This window comes from Pelodiscus sinensis, chromosome 20, assembly GCF_052426305.1.
Source record: "Pelodiscus sinensis isolate ZL-2025 chromosome 20, ASM5242630v1, whole genome shotgun sequence".
NCBI classification, from domain to species: domain Eukaryota; kingdom Metazoa; phylum Chordata; order Testudines; family Trionychidae; genus Pelodiscus; species Pelodiscus sinensis.
In genome coordinates, this window is record NC_143071.1 from 25,291,271 (window position 1) to 25,309,019 (window position 17,749).

Genomic DNA, 17,749 nt, shown 5'->3' on the forward strand with positions numbered 1-17,749 from the left:
TAGCAGTGTCTTTTTGGGTGGCTGTTTTGGCTGTTAGGAATTCTTTAATGTCAGGGTGGAGCATGGGTATAATTTTGTTGTTGTCACAAAGTGCACATCTTGCACTTACTGGTGTTACAAGATGCCTTTTAGTGTTTTCATCACAGATAAGACTTCTAAATTTGATTCTCTGTCAAGTAACATACTTGATTAACCATAATTTGCCCTAAGCAATGGTTGAATAATAAACAAAACTGCCTAACTAGCACATTTTAAAAATATTATTGTTCCCGGTAAAAAAAATTATTTAAAATTGCCTAAGAACAATAAACCTTTGGTTCAGGTCTAAAAGCAAACCAGCAATTTGTCTTAGGCATTAGGAGGCAAGCATTTGGTGGAACAAGTTGAACTTGTTTGACGATGTGTAATTACCACACACAATATTTTTCATTTGCGAGATGACTCCTTCGACTCTTCAGGTATAACAAGACCCTGTAAGAATGTTGAAAATTAAATTGCTTCAGCTGAATGAATTTCATTTTAATTTTTCTAGTTCTTATAAACTACAACAAAAGATTTGTGCATATTTTCATAAATGCTATGAATGTATATTTAATACTGGCCAAAATTGGAGCCATAATATATTTCATTTTTCTGATTCTGATGAGTGTTAACATGTTGAACAAGCTAGTTTCACAATAAAACTGCCAGGGCTTGCCAGAAAATGAAGCTGAGATAAAGTGTAGAGTTGCATGTTTAAAAAGTGATAATTAGCAACTTTCAATAGCCATAAAGTACGTTATAAGAGGCTATGAGATTGCTGTCTCAAGGTCTTTTCATATACCTAATATCTCCCACCTAGGATTTAATAAAAATCCTAACCCTGTAAATGTGGCATTGGTTTACATAGTATTACATGTAAATTAGCCTTTTATTCATGATTATCATTAGTAAAACTGACCTGATTATGAACTGTGGAAGAGTTTGTTGGGCAGATCATGTTTTTAATATGCAGATAAGCTTTTGCATTGTCTCAGTATATGAGATATTATTTAATACATTTGCCATAATCAGATCTTTATTTTATATGCTGTTAAGACAGATCTCCTGCCTCTGGTTGATTAATCATTTTTTCTTGTATTAGTTCCTCCCATGCATCCTACTTAAATGCTCTTGTAGATTTACTATAGTCATGAAAAAGTTAAAATAAATCACACAAATTTAGCATTTGTCTATGTTCTGCTTTCCTTTAGACATGGTTCTGTTTAATTCTGTCCCAAAGCTTTCTTAAAGTGTTGGTTGGCTGAAGAATTTTCATGTATGACTTCAGTTAAGTGTAATTCAGGAGTAATTCAAGTGAAGCCAGTGTGACCTTTTTTATATTTATGGTATTTTTAGCTTTTGCACTACCTAATGCAAACAAAAGCTTCAAATACGACACGTGGAGAGTTGTGTCTTAAGCTATTTCCTGTGGGAAAAGAGGACAGTATCACACCCTAGCTTTATCTGAAGCATTTTAAATCCAGTCTGTGTGGTGTTCACCTTGAAACAAGTAAGGCTGATAATTTTTCTTGTTAGCTGTGATGTTACTGTAATGCATTTGAGTCACTGTAGTAGCATTCATTACCAAAGAGACCTTGAATAAAGTTGCATTTTCAGCAGCATCTTATGTCTTAAAAAGGCATCTTCTTGTTAGTCTGGTGTAGCTGAAACAAAATACAGGACTATGTAGCACTTTAAAGACTAACAAGATGGTTTATTAGATGATGAGCTTTCGTGGGCCAGACCCACTTCCTCAGATCAAATAGTGGAAGAAAATAGTCACATAGTATATATGGCTCCGCGTCTTCCTGGTCTGCAGACCAGGGAGACGCGGAGCAGCTTTTTTCGCCCCGGAGTACACAGGCGGTGGGACCGCGAGGTCCCGCAGTCCGTGTCCTCCCGGGCGAGAAAAGCCCCGTTCGTAACTGCGGATCCGACATAAGTCTGATCCGCGTAAGTCGGGGACTGCCTGTATAGTAATTTCATGTAGCCCATAAAGCCTCCGAGTTACGAACGAGTTACAGATCAAACACTTGGCCGTAACTAGATCTGTTCGTAACTCGGACTCCATTGAGTTACACGTGACCGTGCTGTTCATAAGCGCGGGTCGCATTCGTAACTCGGGGACTGATTTTACGACCGCGCCATGGGAGCTTTGGTAGTAAGCGCGAACAGTCGTAACTCGACTGTTCACAACTCGGGGAGCGGCTGTATTTCCTTCGTTCACTTATGAGAATGTCACGTGGACTGTGTTAGAAGTCTTACAGAAACCAAGACTATGTTATATCATATCTGCTGGGACAGTAACTCTGTGGGTTTGGTATGATTTGTTCTTTAGTAATCCATGGTGGTTATTCCTTTCAACCCTATTATCCTTTAGATGCTTGCAGTTTCTTTCAGGTACTGAAATTAGGCTGACTGGTCTATAATTTGATGGGTTCTCTTTGTTGCTTTTTTCAAATATGGACTATGTTTGACTTATCTCCAGTTCTTTGAGGACTTACCCATCCTCCATGAGTTCTCTGAGCTTCAGCGAGTTCCTTAAGTTTCCTAAGATGAATTTCTTCAGGCTCTGTCTACTGTTTGATGCCCATATAATTTAACCTGTTCTTTCCCTATTTTTGGCTTGCAGTCCTTCCCTTTTATTAATATTTTGTTGACTATCTGACTTACCATTAACCTTTTTAGGGAGGAGCAACACGCACTTCCATGAGTCAGGTATTGGCACATACTCATCTTGATCTCACTTTATCTCATTGTTTTGAATTTAGACACTGGCTGCAGCTTATAGATGGTTACATATTTAAGAAGATATATCTCATTTATATTGTAGTGAACATGGATCTTTGAGTTTAGACTGTTGTGTTCTGTGTTCAGGTTGGTTCTTATGTGTTTATTAATGTGTTCAGCTGCTGTTGCATCATTTTTATGCAACAATATATGATGACTTGCCTAACTTTTAAGAACTGGCTGATCAAGCATAGCTGTTTTGCAACTAGTTGAAATATAAGTATGTATCATAATTACTTGGGTGACAAACTTCCAAATAAAGTATCCCAAGTCCCACCCTCTTTTTCCCTAACAAACCACCTAGACATGGCTCAGGTGTTGCAAAAGCTTTGCGCTTCCAATGAAAGGTCTAGGATATTTAAACTTTGTTGAGAGGGTAAGACAGCCTGCAGGTATCAGCAAGAACCAGGCTAAGAATAATAAGCTTGCCTCATTGTTAACAACATCAAAGGTCTTTGAAATCTCAGTAGTTTCAGGGCAAGCATGTCTCTTGGCATACATCCCACTGAAAGACTCTGAGGCATATAAACTTAGTAGGAGACAAATTCCAGTTTTGCAAAAAGATTGCTCTTCCAATTCCCACAAATCCAAATGTTTTTCAAATAATTTTACACACACTGGTTCTTCCAGGAATTCATGTTAACAATAGTACCCTGGGGAGGACATTCAGAATACTATGGCAACTTCAAAAATGTGAGTCCTACAACTGCTTTTTGTTGAAACTGATTCACACAATGAGGTTGTATTTTATATGGGCAAGTAAAGTATTTTAGATCAGCCTTCAAGTTTTGAAATGAGGCAGTGTCTGTTGAGACTTCAGTGGTTGCTAGGAGAAGATGGATTGCAAATAGATTTAGCAGCTATGAAAGACAGGTCCCTCTACTAGCACGTAGATCAGAGTGGGCAATAAGTGGTCCATGGGCTAGACGCTGTTCGTCAGGTTTAGCCCCTGGCGGGCCGTTGGATGCTTTATTTACCTGTGCAGTCACAGATATGTCTGCTTGCAGATCTCATTGGCCAGGAGCTGGCCATTCCTGCCTGATGAGGGGGCAGTGCCTGTAGATAGCACTTCCCTGCAGAGTGCAGAGCTGCTTCCTCTCCCAGCCAGGCTGAGCACTCAGGCCCAATCTGGCCTGTGGTATGTTTTGATCAGGCCCTCAAGGCTCAGGGTTTCCTCCTCCTTCAGCGGTGCCAGCTGGCCGTCGCTGTCGCTCCAGCCACGGCGCCACTCGTGCTGAAGCAACAGTACCAACACTCACCCCAGGGTTGCGTGGGTGGAGGGGGGGGGCTCACTCTGAGCATCGTGAGCTGGAACTAAGTAAGCCGTGAGTGAGATTGGGCCTGTGGGCCACTGGTTCTCCTCTCCTGTTTAAAGACGTTTGTATCAAAATAGTTACTGTCCGCATTTCTAATTGTCAGATTTGTTCTGCCTATTCCATAAATTACATTTCACAGCTAAAATGGCCAAATGATTCCAGTCTTAATCTGACTTGATAACTCCCTTAACGTTATTCGGTATTGTACATTTACGTTTTTGAGGAATTTGTACACATGAGAATGCTACTAATGTTTTAATTCTTAATATTTAAATATGTTCAGTTATCGTCAGTTGGCATTTTAGGTCTGTTAGCAAACTTCTCTGAAAAAATTCTAATATATTAACGTATGTGAAGAAAAGATTTTAAATTCTTTTTCACGCAGAGGTTTAATAATGTAACCTAAAGTGAATCAATAAGTAATATGAATGAGTGACCAGTTGCTTTATATAAGGAAAGTATGAAATGTTTGGATAATGTGTACACATGCGTACGAGTTGGAAATCAATTCACAAAATTTTAAAATGCTAAGGGGCAACCATACTCTGGTATTCTGGTGTTGTGAAAGAATGGCACAACTTGTTCAATAGTTCTTATCATACAAAGACCACGTAAATCACCATGAATCCAAGAGTAATGGTAATACTGAATACCGTATGTAAGCAGAGATTTTTAGCTTTCTGAAAAACTTCCAGATTAAATGTATTCATTCACCTGAATTAGGGAAGTGAATGGTTAACCAGTTAACTGGTAAGCCATAATAAGTGAGGCTCACTGTTTTCGGCTAACTGGTGGGGGCTGGAGCAGTTCCCTGGCTGGGTGTGTGTGTATATGCCCCTTTCTGTTGCAGGCCCAGCCTGGGTGTGCCACAGGTAGGGGTACTTCAGCCTGGCTGGAGCAATATCTGTCCATGACAGGTGGGACCTGGGCTTGCAGCAGGTAGGGATGCTCCAGTCCAGCCAGAGGGTGGGTAGAGCGGCTCCCTCCCCCCCAGCCATTAACTGGTTAACCAATTAAATGGGATTTTACATCACTAACCTGAATAACACTTACTGCTTATGATGCTATAAGCTGTTCAGATCTCAAATATTCCCTGTAATATTATCCTTGTAATTTGAAAAGGAGATTGCTAACTTCTTCCAAGATTAAAACTTTACTTTCACAGAATTATTTTTTAATTTGGATGAGGGATGTACGAGGTTAACTAGTTACCTGGTAAGCAGAAGGCTTATCAGCCTGCTTACAAGGTAATCAGTTAACTGGCCTGATTGGCTGGACCTCTCCTGCGGCTGTAGTGGGCATGGCTGGAGCAGCCCCACCATTGCGGCAGGTCCATAGTGTTGGACCCCACCCAGGGCCATGGAGGCTAACTGATTAAACAAATCGGTTGAATCGGTTGACTGTTTTGGTGTGTTTTTATATCCCTAACTTGAATTTGCATGTAAATTAAAAAATAAAATACTGTACTTGGTTCTAATCTGGGTCGTAATAAAGTGAAAGTAAACATTCATGTTCAAATAAAATATGAGGTCTACAATCCTGGAACCATTCTGTCTCTGCTGCAAGAAATTTCCCTACTCTAGTGTGTGAAGTAGTGATGTTTAATTTAGTCTAGTCAACTAACTGACTAGTCGATGGATTGTCCATTGATTAGTCGAGTGCTTGATGAGCGGGGGGAGCTGCAGTGGGGTTAGCTCCAGCAGGCTCTTAATACATTTAAAAGGATGGAGTGCAGTGGGGGACCTGGTGCTAGCTGGGCCAGCTGGTTTCTGGCTCATGCCAGGTCCCCCCGCTGCACTTCTGATTTTTAAATGTATTAAGAGCTGGCAGGCTCTTCATACATTTAAAAAGCAGAGGCGCAGGGTCTGGGACCGGGTGCAAGCCTGGAATCAGCTGATTCCCGGCTTGTGCCCCATCCCTGCTGTCTCCTTGCCCCCATGGAGACAGTGTTGGGAAGAACTGGCGTTTAAGCTACCCCCCCCCTTGCTGCCTCCTCATAGAGGCAGCAAGGAGGAAGGGAAGCGACTAGTCGAGGGACTAGCTTTTGCTTATCAGATAGTCAACTAGTCGCTTACATCCCTAATGTGAATTTCATTGAATTACGTTAAGCGCCTATTAAAAAGTCATTTTCTGTAGAATTAAGTTAGAATTCTAAGGCTCCCAAACTGGAAAGCAGTTGGTTAATGGAAACTGGCACCGCATCAGTCAGTTTGAGGAGTGAATTTGAATCTATAACCCAGCAGTCACTGACCCATAGAAAAAGCCTTCGGGGGCTACCCGAAACCAACCCTCCCTGATGTGGCCCCCATCTAAGACACCTGACTCCCCTCATGCTGCAGCCCCACAGAGCAGAGGTTGGGAGGAAGAGGGAGGACTGAGGTTCAAGGCTTCGCCCAGGCCAGATCAACTCTTCTGGCAGATCAGGGCTATTATATTTAGTGAGGCCCCGCCTAGGCTCAGGGTGGGAGCGGGGAGGCCAAAAATGAGCAGTTCAGTGTGTAGGAGGGAGGGTACCGGAGTAGACTGGGAATGGGTGGGTGGGAGATAGATCCATCCAGCAGCCTGGGGTGTGATGGGGTTTAGGAGGGAGGTAGAGTGCAGGAATGGGATGGGAGTACAGTGTCGGGGCAGGAGGAAGGGTGCAGGAGTGGGCTGGGGTGTGGGGAATCTGGGTGGGACGTATGGTGCAAGGTCTGGGCAGGAGAGAAATGTGTGAAGAAAAGGGTCAGAGCCCGCAAACCAGATTTGGACTGCCCAGATCTGGCCTACGGGCAATGTTCCCTTTAATCCAGGGGTGGGCAAGAGGCTGCCAGCGGGGCTGGATCTGGCCCACCAAGCCCCTGGATCTGGCCTGCAGTTGCCTCGCCAAAACCCTTAGGCAGAGAGCAGCTCATGCTTTAAACAGGGCTGCTCTCTGTTCTAGATTGCTGCGGAGGGAGAAGGGGGGCTTCATGTGCTGCCCCTGCTCCCCAGCAAAATCTCTCCTCTCCCATTGGCTGGCTTCTGGCCAATAGGAGCTGAGACCTTTTGCTGGGTACAGGGTGTGAAGCCTCCTTCCCTTCCCGCTCTCCCCCATGCCCAGAGCAGGCCCACATGGAGAAGCCAGATGTCTTAGACTTTAGCAGAGAGGCGGACAGTCTGCCTCGGATTCCTGCAGAGCTGCTGGCTGGGAGCCGCCTAGATAAGCACCTCCCAGCCAGAGCCTGCCTCTGACCCCACACTCCTCCTTTCCCTTCCAACTGCCTGGCCCAGGCCACCACCCAAACCCTTCTCCCAGGTCACAACTCCCACCCAGACCCTGCTCTCTAGAGCCCCTCCCCTGGCCAGAATCCTCACTTGCACCCATACCGCATCCTGGATCATGCACCATAAGTCCTTGCCCCAGATCACAACCCCCTCCTTCACCCAGACATGGTCAGATCCCTCATCCCCTCCTCCACTCCAGGCCCCCATCCCAAACTCCTTTCTGCACCCAACCTCCATCCCAGGCCCTGCACCCCCTCTATAGAAATGCGACACTTGACCACTTGCCAAAATCTTTGAGTGGCCCTCATTAAAAATTATTGCCCACCCCTGCTCTAATCTTTTCCATCTATGTGCAGCACCAGTAGAAACTAGAACCTAGCTGTGGGCGCTTTGCTAACCAGCTGAGCGGCATTTTAATCTCTCCTGAGCAGCTGCCCAAGTGCCTAGCTTCCAGGGAACACTGCTCATGAGCGTTGGTGTCTCCCCCCAACATGCCGTGCAGTTGGAACTGGCACTCCAACCACATAGAGGAGCAACAGGGCTGAAGTTAGGGTTGCCAGGTGTCCGGTATTGACCCGGACAGTCTGGTATTTTCGCCTCCTGTCTGGTTAAAAAAAAAAAAAAAAAAATCAGAAAATACCGGACACCTAAAATGTCTGGTATTTTCTGATTTTTTTTTTTTTTGCCTGCCAGGAGGCGAAAATACCGGACACCTGGCAACCCTATGACAGTGTTGTTGTTGTTGGCTTTTTTTGGGGGGGGGGGAAGGGTGTTCGATATTTTTGGATAAACCATCTGGCAATCCTAGCTTGAGTGCCAGCACTGGCTTCCTGCTGCGCGGTGAGGGGGTTGAGCCCTGAGCCTCACTCATGGGCTGGATCCAGACAGTACATGGACCATAGGTTCCTCCTCAACCCTGTATAACTCTTGAAGGAAGCACATTTCAGGTAGATCATGAAACTTGGTGTGTGTGTGTGTGTGTGTGTGTGTGTGTGTGTGTGTGTGTGTGTGTGTGTGTGTGTGTGTGTGTGTGTGTGTGTGTGTGTGTGTGTAAGAAGCACCAACAATATAGTAACCTTCAAAATAAAAGTGTGTTGCTATCTTGTGATGGTTTAGTGAAATGCAGAATAATGAATTGATTGCCCTTCCATTGGAGGCAATGGTTATGAGGAACAGCAGTTCAAACTCACAAGATTTCTACCATTTGAAGCATCTGCAAATCTATAAATTATGGAGAAAAACTGTAAGCAGATCTGCATCACCTGGACCATGAGTGTAATTTTTGTGAAGTGGTTTGTTGGAGAACTCTTGCATAAATCCATCCTGTGTAGAAGGCATGTATCTATAGTTTAAAGCTTTACTCTTTGTTTTTCTATTAACAAATAATACTGAGCAAAGTGGCTTTGAAGCTTTATTTTCTGAGACAGAAGAAAAAATCATAGGGCCATAGTACTTCTAAAGTGAGGTTATCAGAGACACTCATGGACCTGAGCGCCTTTAATTTTTCAAATGGGATTAGAGAAGTTAGGCCTGTGTTCTTTGGAAAAGAAAAAATGGAGTGCACAATAAGGTTTTGTATGGAGCATTTGCAGTGAATTAAAGCAGTAGTTGGTACAGTGCTGTTTGGGAGTTGGTCACACAAATTATTGGAGGGATTACAAACTTAATCATGGAAAGATTTGAGTATTACGTGTTGAACTTCTATAGCTACTTTTCATCTGAAAGCTTCTTGTGTTTTAGTAAACAGCATACCTAATTGTATGCAGTAATTGATAATCTGAAAATAATACCTTTTTGTTTCTGTTTTTTCAGGGGCTTAGGTGGAGAACTAATGAGACCAGCTGGTAGGTATTCCACTGCATGTTAGGTGGCTGACGCTATTTTCACTGAATTCAAATAACAAATGTATGTTCGTTAATTTATTCTGTTTACCTCAACTTTTGCATTTCTCAGCATTCTGTTATTTTCTTGCAATATCAACGCTGAATTTATAATCTCTCTCTCTCTCTCACTCTCACTCTCTCTCACACACACACACACACACACACACACACACACACACACACACACACACACACACACACAAATATATATTCATACCCACCAACCTCCTACACAACCTACATTAAAGTTAGTGTTCAGGTTGTCTGTGCAACCTTACTTTGGTCCCTTGTGTCATATGCATTATGACAGTGGTTAATTACATGATCACATAGTGTATTTTTGCATAGAACCCTGCCTCATTCATTGTAGAGGATAGAACCACTCTGGAGATGAACCAGGGTAGTGTCGTGAGGGAGACTGATTCAGCTGTAGAGCAGAGTCCTTTGTATGTGGCCATAAAAGGCAGAGTGGCAGTGACTTTTCCTCACTCTCCTCTCACTGCATATGGTGGTGAGACAGAATCCAGTGAATGGCTGAGTTGCAACTTCCCTCCCAACCGTCACTCATCCTTTTTTCTACTGGTTTGCTAAAGAAAATTATCTTTACTTTCCCTCTCCCCTAATTTCATTTTGAAAGGTTTTTTGTAAAGCACAGTAGTGAGGAACCTCTCATCAACCATAACAGCAAACGCTAAACTCTGAGGATTTAAAACCTGCTTGGCCTGCAGTGGATTCATCCCCCTATTTGGTGCACGTATTCAATGCCTGTTCTGTCTGTTGAGAAAGCCACGCTCCGGATAGGTGTTTGGTGTGTGTACCTTTGAGAATTTGCAAGTAGAGGGACATACAACTGACGTTGCATCAATCCATGGGCATCATTTCAGACTCTTAAGACAAAAATCACCTCTGAGAGGGTTATCAGTTAGTGTTCTGTTGAGCAGGCACCTACTTCTGGGGCCCAGAAGTGAAAGGAAGGGCATGAAAGAAGACGTGATTCATGTTGGCATGAACTCCAGCAGCACAGATTACTTCGGTGATCTTCCTAGTGGCTGTCATTTCATCCAGAAGAGTGATAGAGCCAAATGGTATTAGATAGGAGCTTTGTATTAGATAGGAACAAGGTGTTGCTGAGATCCCACCTGAAGCTCATTCCTATGGTTGTCTCAGAAGTTCACCTAAACTACATAATCGACCTGCCTGTCTTCTTTTGAAGACATTCTTTTGATGGTGGGAGAAATCTAATCACACACGCTGGATTATATTGACAGGATGAAATGATTCAGATTGTTTCCAATCTTTTTAGCCCTAGACAGATGTTCTAGGGGTCTAGCCATCTCATCACAGCATATGGAAACAGATAACACAGTTCACCTTTTGTGATACTAGCTGGTTGGTGTACCTCTCCCACTGAATATCAAGGGGCCCCCTCCACTATAAGATAAGCAAAATCTTTCGCTTGCTTCAGATATGTTATCAGAAGTCTGGCCGGGGGCTATGTAGAGTAATCCCCCCTGTCCTTTGTCAAGTACTTCTCTTTGGTTTTAATGGCTACTTCAGTTGTCACTTTGGAGAGAGAAGTACTATAACCGCTGTTGGACTGATACAAATGAAATTCCTCCTTCTTTCCCACTGTTCTACGGGGATCTTGCTTGTCAGTCATCCACAGTGAGATCCACACTGACACGTACTCAAAGAAAGACTAGTCACTTACTGTATGGCAGGTGTAGTTCCCCAAGATATTGAAGCAATGTGGATCCAATTGCCCATCCTCCAGCCCCACGTTTTGGAGTCCTCAACCAAGATGGGCTTTAAGTTGTGAGGAGTTGGAGGAGTTTTGTGGCCACTGCACCCTTTATATCATTGCATGAGGTGGCACAGGGTGCATTTAAGGCCCCAACAGCACTGCTATTAAAAATAAAATATGGTCTCACATGCCTAAGCACCTTACAGTGACACTAGCATATCTCAGAAGATCTCGGTTAACTGTAGCGTAAGTTCTTTTTTGATACTGGAATCACAAGCATAATTCCATTTCAGTTTCCTTGTTTCCTTGTTACATCTGTATTTTTGAAATATAATGTTAGAATATTTCTATTTGCAACATTTTCTGCTTTTCTGTTTCAAATGCATGTTTTATAACTGTATATATAATATCAGTAATTGTATTGCTCCATTTTGTCAAATTATTGCAATGATATAATTGCATTTTTTTTTACAGTTTGCACTTTAATTGAAAAGTTGTCACTTTCAAAAATGCCATTTAGAGAGGATTGCATAATCGGTACGTGATACTTTCAATGGTTTTATATTATAGCATCATACTACAGGCAGTCCCCGGGTTACGTACAAGATAGGGACTGTAAGTTTGTTCTTAGTTGAATTTGTATGTAAGTTGGAACTGGTACATACTGTAGGGGAAACTCTAGCCAAACATTTCTCCAGAGCTCAGTTTTATTCTCCCAAACCTCACTTCCCTCAGTCCTTTATTCTCAAGCTGAGGTGTCTACTGAGAAAAGCCGCTCCGCGTCTCCCTGGTCTGCTGGGGGGAAGCAGCTAGTGTGGGGTTGCCTCACCCCGTTTCTAAGTAGGGATCCGATGTAAGTCAGATCCATGTAACCCGGGGACTGCCTGTAATTATATTCACAAAGGTTACACAATGCGAGCCAGTAATGTTATTCAAAGAAACGAACTAAGTTTTGGTAAGGTGTTAGTGAGTTAAGGTAGAAGGGCTGCGTTGGCACAGCTTCACCGCTGTAGTATGTCTGGTGAAGCTACTCTATGCTGATGGGAGAAAGCTCTCCTGTCCGCATAATAAGTCCAGCTCCTCTAGAGGTGGTATAGGCTGAACCTCTGTAAACTGGGACTCCCTGGCCCGGCAACTTCCATGGGCTGGAAGGATCACAGATATTCCAGAACCAGAGGGACCCACTGGAGGGCTGGTTGCTGTGCTCCCCGCAGCTGGGCTGCCTGGCTTTTGCCATAGCTGGGCTGCTGGTGGGAGGGAGTTGCGGAAGCCTGGCATGCCACAGTGGGACTGCCTAGCAGTTCAGGAGGCTGGTGTGGTGCAGCGGGGCTGCCCAGCCATTCAGGAGCCTGGAGTACCCCAGCTGGGCTGCCTGGGAGGACCAGAAGCCTGGTGCGCTGGGAGCTGGGCTGCATGATATTGCAGGACAGTGAGGCTGGTGGAAAGTGGGAGGAGGCTGGTATCAGGGGGGCAAGATAAGACCTCCCCTAGTCCAGCAAAATTCCTTGTCTGGGACTGGTCAGATCCCAAGGGTGACAGATCTGGGAGGTTCAAGCTTTAGCTATTTTGGTGGGAGAAGCTCTTTCATTGACATAGCACTCTTCTGATCCGTGCATAGATGGTATAACTTATGTTTCTTGGGGGAGGGAAATGAAATTCCTACCTTTAGTTATTTTAGAAAGAATCACATAAATAAATAGCTTTAATTAATTGCTGATCACTATAGTAGATGTCAGTACACCTAAGATAGTGTTACTAATACTTTATTGAATTTTTTTCTTCCGCTCCAGAGGGCTGGCAGTGGTTGATAAATGACAGTTTAAGAAGCCTGCCTCTTGTTTCAAGTACTACAAGACAGCAAATAAAGGTACCGTAATCCTGTGTTCTTTGGCTTTATTAAACAAAGTCCATGAAGGGAAGCACTCTTGATGGTCTATTTTTCTTGTTGCTCTCAGCAGCATTGTACCCTTTGCTATAATAAAAGTTCTCACTTCCTGATGTGGGATGGGAAAACTAAAATCCCCAGAAATTAACAGTGGAGCTGAAAGGTCAAATAAGACAAATTGTTTTGTCCTTTTTGGAATTCTGTCTCCTGCTGCTGTGGAATAGTGTAACCTGACTGGATTGCCTTGTGTGAAGTTTATCAGAAATGCTTTGCCTTGTGAAGTTTCCTTTTCTTTTCTGGAAGAGTGAGACTGAATGTTCACCTCTTTCATTGGCTAAAGGAGTTCTTTCTTATAATGGTCCAGTTTCTAAAATTCCAAAAATCATCTTTTGGGTGATGCTTTTCACCTTTAATAGGCAAGTGAATGTGGTCCACAGAAGGCAATAATACTGTCTTAGATTAGCATATTTGAGGAGTGTAACGCTTGTGAAGTAACACAATTACTGACATAATTGCTTCAAGCTGACATCTGCTTTCTTCTGCCATTTAATAATTGCCTTTGAAGTTATCTTGCTTTGCTGATTTTTATTTTATTTTGTATGTCTCAATTATCATTATGGTAGTGGCATTGTAATATAATGTTGTCATTCATATAGTTGTAGATAGGATGTGTTGAACTATCTGTCCTGCTTTCTCAATGAGTGGAGAAAGGATGACATTTCACTAGATTTGTCTTTTCCTCTTAATACCAGGAGATTGCTTTTTCTGTAGTATATACAGAGCAGTGGTCTCCAACCTTTCTAACCACAAGATCACTTTTTCAATTTAAGTGCAATGTAAGATCTACCTCAAACACAAATACCCCTGCCCGGATTCCTTCCCCCCCCCTTCTCTGAGACCCTGCGTCTGCTCCACCCCTTCTCCAAGGCCTCACCCTGCGCACTCCATTCCCCTTCCTCCCCGAATCTCATTCACTTTCACCAAGCTGGTGTAGGGGATTGGGCTGCAGGCTCTGGTCTTGGGCCAAGGGATATGAAGTGTGGGAGGGGGCATCCTGAAGGTAGGGAGATGGAGTAAGTTCTGGAGTGGACTAGGGGATAGGGCATTTGCCTGGGGAACGCAGGGTTGAGAGTCCTTCTCTCCTCTCCCTCCACCCACCCTGGGAGCGGCTGGACAGCCAACACAGGCTGTCCCAAGGATGGAGCAGACCCTTCATTTGGAAAGCAGGATAAGGGACTCTCTAAAGATAGGGAGGTGGGGGTGGGTTCTGGAGTGGACATGGGGCTAGAACATACACCTGGGGAGCACAGGATGATGGGTTCAAGTCCTGCCCTCACCATGGGAATGACCAGACAGCCAACACAGGTTGCCCTAGTGATGGGGCTGGCTCCTACGTTAGGAAGGCAGGGAATGGGACCTGCTGAAGGTAGGGAGGTGGAAAGGTATGTCCAGTGAACTTGGAGATAGGGCAGAGATTTACCTGGGTAGCACAGGATGGTGGGTTGGATCCCACCCAGGCAGCAGCTGGGCAGCCAACACCAGCTGCCCCAGGGATGGACCTGGCTCCTGCATTAGGAAAGCAGGATAAGGAACCCTTTGAAGGTGGGGAGTTGGGGTGGGTTCTGGAGTGGGCTAGGGAAATGGCATTTGCTTGGGGAGCACAGAGCTGGGGGCCTGAGCCCTGCCCCTTCCCCGCCTGCCCTGGGAGCAGCCAGATAGCAATCCCAGGGATGGAGCAGCAAAGTTAAGGCAGGTTTAGTCCTGCCTGGCTCTGCACCACTCCTGAAAGCAGCTGGCATGTACAGCAATGGCTCCATGTGCTGCCCTTCATCTACATGCTCCAACCCCACAGCTTCCACTGGCCATGGTTCTCCATTATTGATCAATGGGAGCTGCAGGAGGGTGTCTGCAGGCAAGGGCAGCATGTGGAGACCCCCTGTTCTGAGTTTCTCGGGCTGCAGGGACATGCCAGCCACTTCCAGGAGCACAATTACCACAGGGATAATTACTTCAACAATGGCAGGTTTGGCATTTTAGAACTGACTATGCAAAGGATTAAGTTTAAGCATAAGAGAGAAATGAAAGTTATGAAATGCACAGACCAGTCAAAAACTAAAACTAACCCACTCTGCAAGCAGGAAAAATGGTAACAACCCCCCATGGACGTGTTGGGTCAGGAAATGAGAAGGAAGGACAGTGCGTGTTTGTGAGAATGCACAGTATGTGAGAGTGACAGAGATTTGCATTGCCAAGCTCCCTCCTTCCCCTTCTCTCTCTGTGGAGACAGGGTACAGGAGTGGTGGGAGAAGGGACACCCTGACATCAGCACTCCCCCCTTCTCTCTCTCACACTCTGCAGGGCAAGCAGGAGCCTCCCAGGTGGCAGCTCTGAGGCTCTAGGCAGGAGCAGCATGACAGCAGGTGGAAGGGCAACTGAAGTGCCAGCACCTGATAGCTTCCCAGCCAAACTAGTCAGGGTCACCTGTCAGCGACTCCAAGATCTATTGGTAGATCCTGATCTACTGGTTGGTGACCGCTGTTCTAGATACTTGGCTAATATAGTTTGAGTAATCACTAATCTTAAAAAGAGATACAATTCTTTTTTCAAAATTTCTGGCTTAGCATGGAGATAAAATCTTATGTATGTGAGGAGTTTGCAGTGTTACAGCAGTTTTGGGTCAGGGATACTTGAGAGACAGTTGTGGTGAAGTCATCATTGGACTAACTTCTTTTGGCAGAATATACTTGCTTACAGACTACACAGAGTTCTTCTTGACCTGAATGTATAAGCTCAAAAGCTTGTACCTTCCACCAACAGAAGATAGTTAAATTAAGAGAGATTATCTGATCTGCTGGATCTCTAAAATATTTTTAGGATAGAATTGTGAGATGACAGAGAAAATTCTTGTCTTACCAGTCCTTATTTTCAGTGGAAAACACCCACGTTGTAATGAAAATGTCATTATTATTACTATTATTAGGGAATGAAGAGTATATATACTCAACTTTATTATTACTTTGGTCATCGCTGTATTGCTTGCTGAAGAATGTAGCTGTACAGTGAATTTTGTGAGAAGCTGCTGTCATATATTTCTCAAGCAGTATCTGTGTTAGAACGGTTTGCTGCACGTCACAAAGATCTGCCATCTAGAAGTATGGAAATTCTTGTACTACTCCCTGCTCTATACTGAAATTATGTAACAACATTGAGCTGCTGGACAAAACCTGTGTTGTATATATGGTTTCTATTTTTTTAATCTTTTTTACCCTTAAATATTTCTTAAATGTTATTTCTGAGTTAATTTTACATTTTTTAAAGAAATACAGTCGCTACATCAGAATTTGGAAATAATATAGATTATTGAAGGGAGAAAAAGATTCCTGTATCATACATATCCAGGTACAGGTACTCTCAAGTGAACTCAAAATATGGTCCACAAAAGGCAATAATAATTTCTTAGAGTTTAATCACTGTAATTTATTAGTACAGAATTTATGTAATCGGTATAATTCATAATGACTTAAGAAATCTTGACAATTGTAAAGATACACTGGTTTAGAGTTATTCCTACAGGGTAATGTACAAGAGGTTTAATCAAAACAAAAATCTGATTTCAGTAATTATTGGGAATAGTATAAGGAACAATTGTACCTTGCATTAATATACAGAATTTACTTATATTTTTTTAAATCCAGTATCCTAACTCTGGACACTGTAATATTAGTATAGATATTTAGAGAAATATTACATTAAATATACATTTTAATGCTTGCAATTTTATTTCAGGAAGCTGCAGTCTCTGCCCTTGCTGCATTGTGTAATGAGTATTACAGCAATGAACAGAGAGAAGCCAGTCCAGCTCTTCAGGGTAATGATTCATATGTATTGTCTCTGTTTTCTTTAATGAATGTCTTTTAATTATTCATGTGCATTACACAGGGAGAAGACAACCATAGGAGGTAAAATAGGTTGTTGGAAAAGTAATACAGTAGATTAGCAAATTCTGAAGGCCCAGCCCAGTTATGTACCATTTTAAAGTACATTTAATTGGATGTACATCTTTATGTAATTAATATGCACCATCCCTATTTTCTATATGGAAAAATGCCTTGGAGGGATGAAAGAAAAAGACTGCATGCATGTATGTAGGGCATTGTTATTTGTTATTTGTATTGCCTCAGTTGTTTACTTTCTGAATGGTTGCTCTTAGTATACACACTTATGGTTTGTGTGCATCTTGAAACTACTATTTCTTCTATTTAATTTATGTACTTTGAATATTTTACCTCTTATAACCAATCAATGGTGATTAAAAATACCAATAATTTATGGCTCAAGGAAAGATACATAGATACCCAAGAGCTAGCTTACATCTTTTTTTTTTACATAACCTGTCCAAAAATAAGTGATGTAGTGTGGGTGTTGTGATGCAAGAGACTTTCAATGGTTCAGAAAAACACCTCATGTTTTTAGGGTTTAAGCCAATTACTTATTCTTGGGGGGCTTTAAGATATTCATTGGAGGCAAAGTATCCGATACCTATCTAATGTGCACTTTCCTGCACCATTCTCTGAAGCTATCTGGTGTTGGTCATTCTCAAAGACACGCTGTTGGACTAGATAGACCACTGGCTATATCCAGTATGTCAGTACCTACGTTTCCATGTTTAAATACGATAGTGGAATTACATACATTTTTCACAAGAATTAGGAGAATATTTTCCTACATTTATTTTTTGTCATTCCTAAATCACATATGTAATATAATAGTTCATTATTTATTTTTATTTTCATTCTAGTTGTTCCCAGAATTAGCTAGGCACTGCCTACATGTACAGAAAGGTTCAGTCCTTTCCCCAGAGAGT

At 43.0% G+C, this 17,749-nt stretch overlaps 1 protein-coding gene across 3 annotated transcripts in view; it reads left to right on the forward strand.

The window, feature by feature from the left end:
* The window catches only part of TBCD (tubulin folding cofactor D), a 265,482-nt gene that overhangs the window by 167,930 nt on the left and 79,803 nt on the right, over positions 1-17,749 (forward strand). For all 3 annotated transcript variants that reach the window (XM_075903520.2, XM_075903522.2, XM_075903521.2), the window contains exons 24-27: positions 9,186-9,217; positions 11,475-11,537; positions 12,791-12,867; positions 16,672-16,753. In XM_075903520.2, coding sequence (XP_075759635.2) covers positions 9,186-9,217; positions 11,475-11,537; positions 12,791-12,867; positions 16,672-16,753 — 254 coding nt within the window. The remainder of the gene's footprint in view (positions 1-9,185; positions 9,218-11,474; positions 11,538-12,790; positions 12,868-16,671; positions 16,754-17,749) is intronic.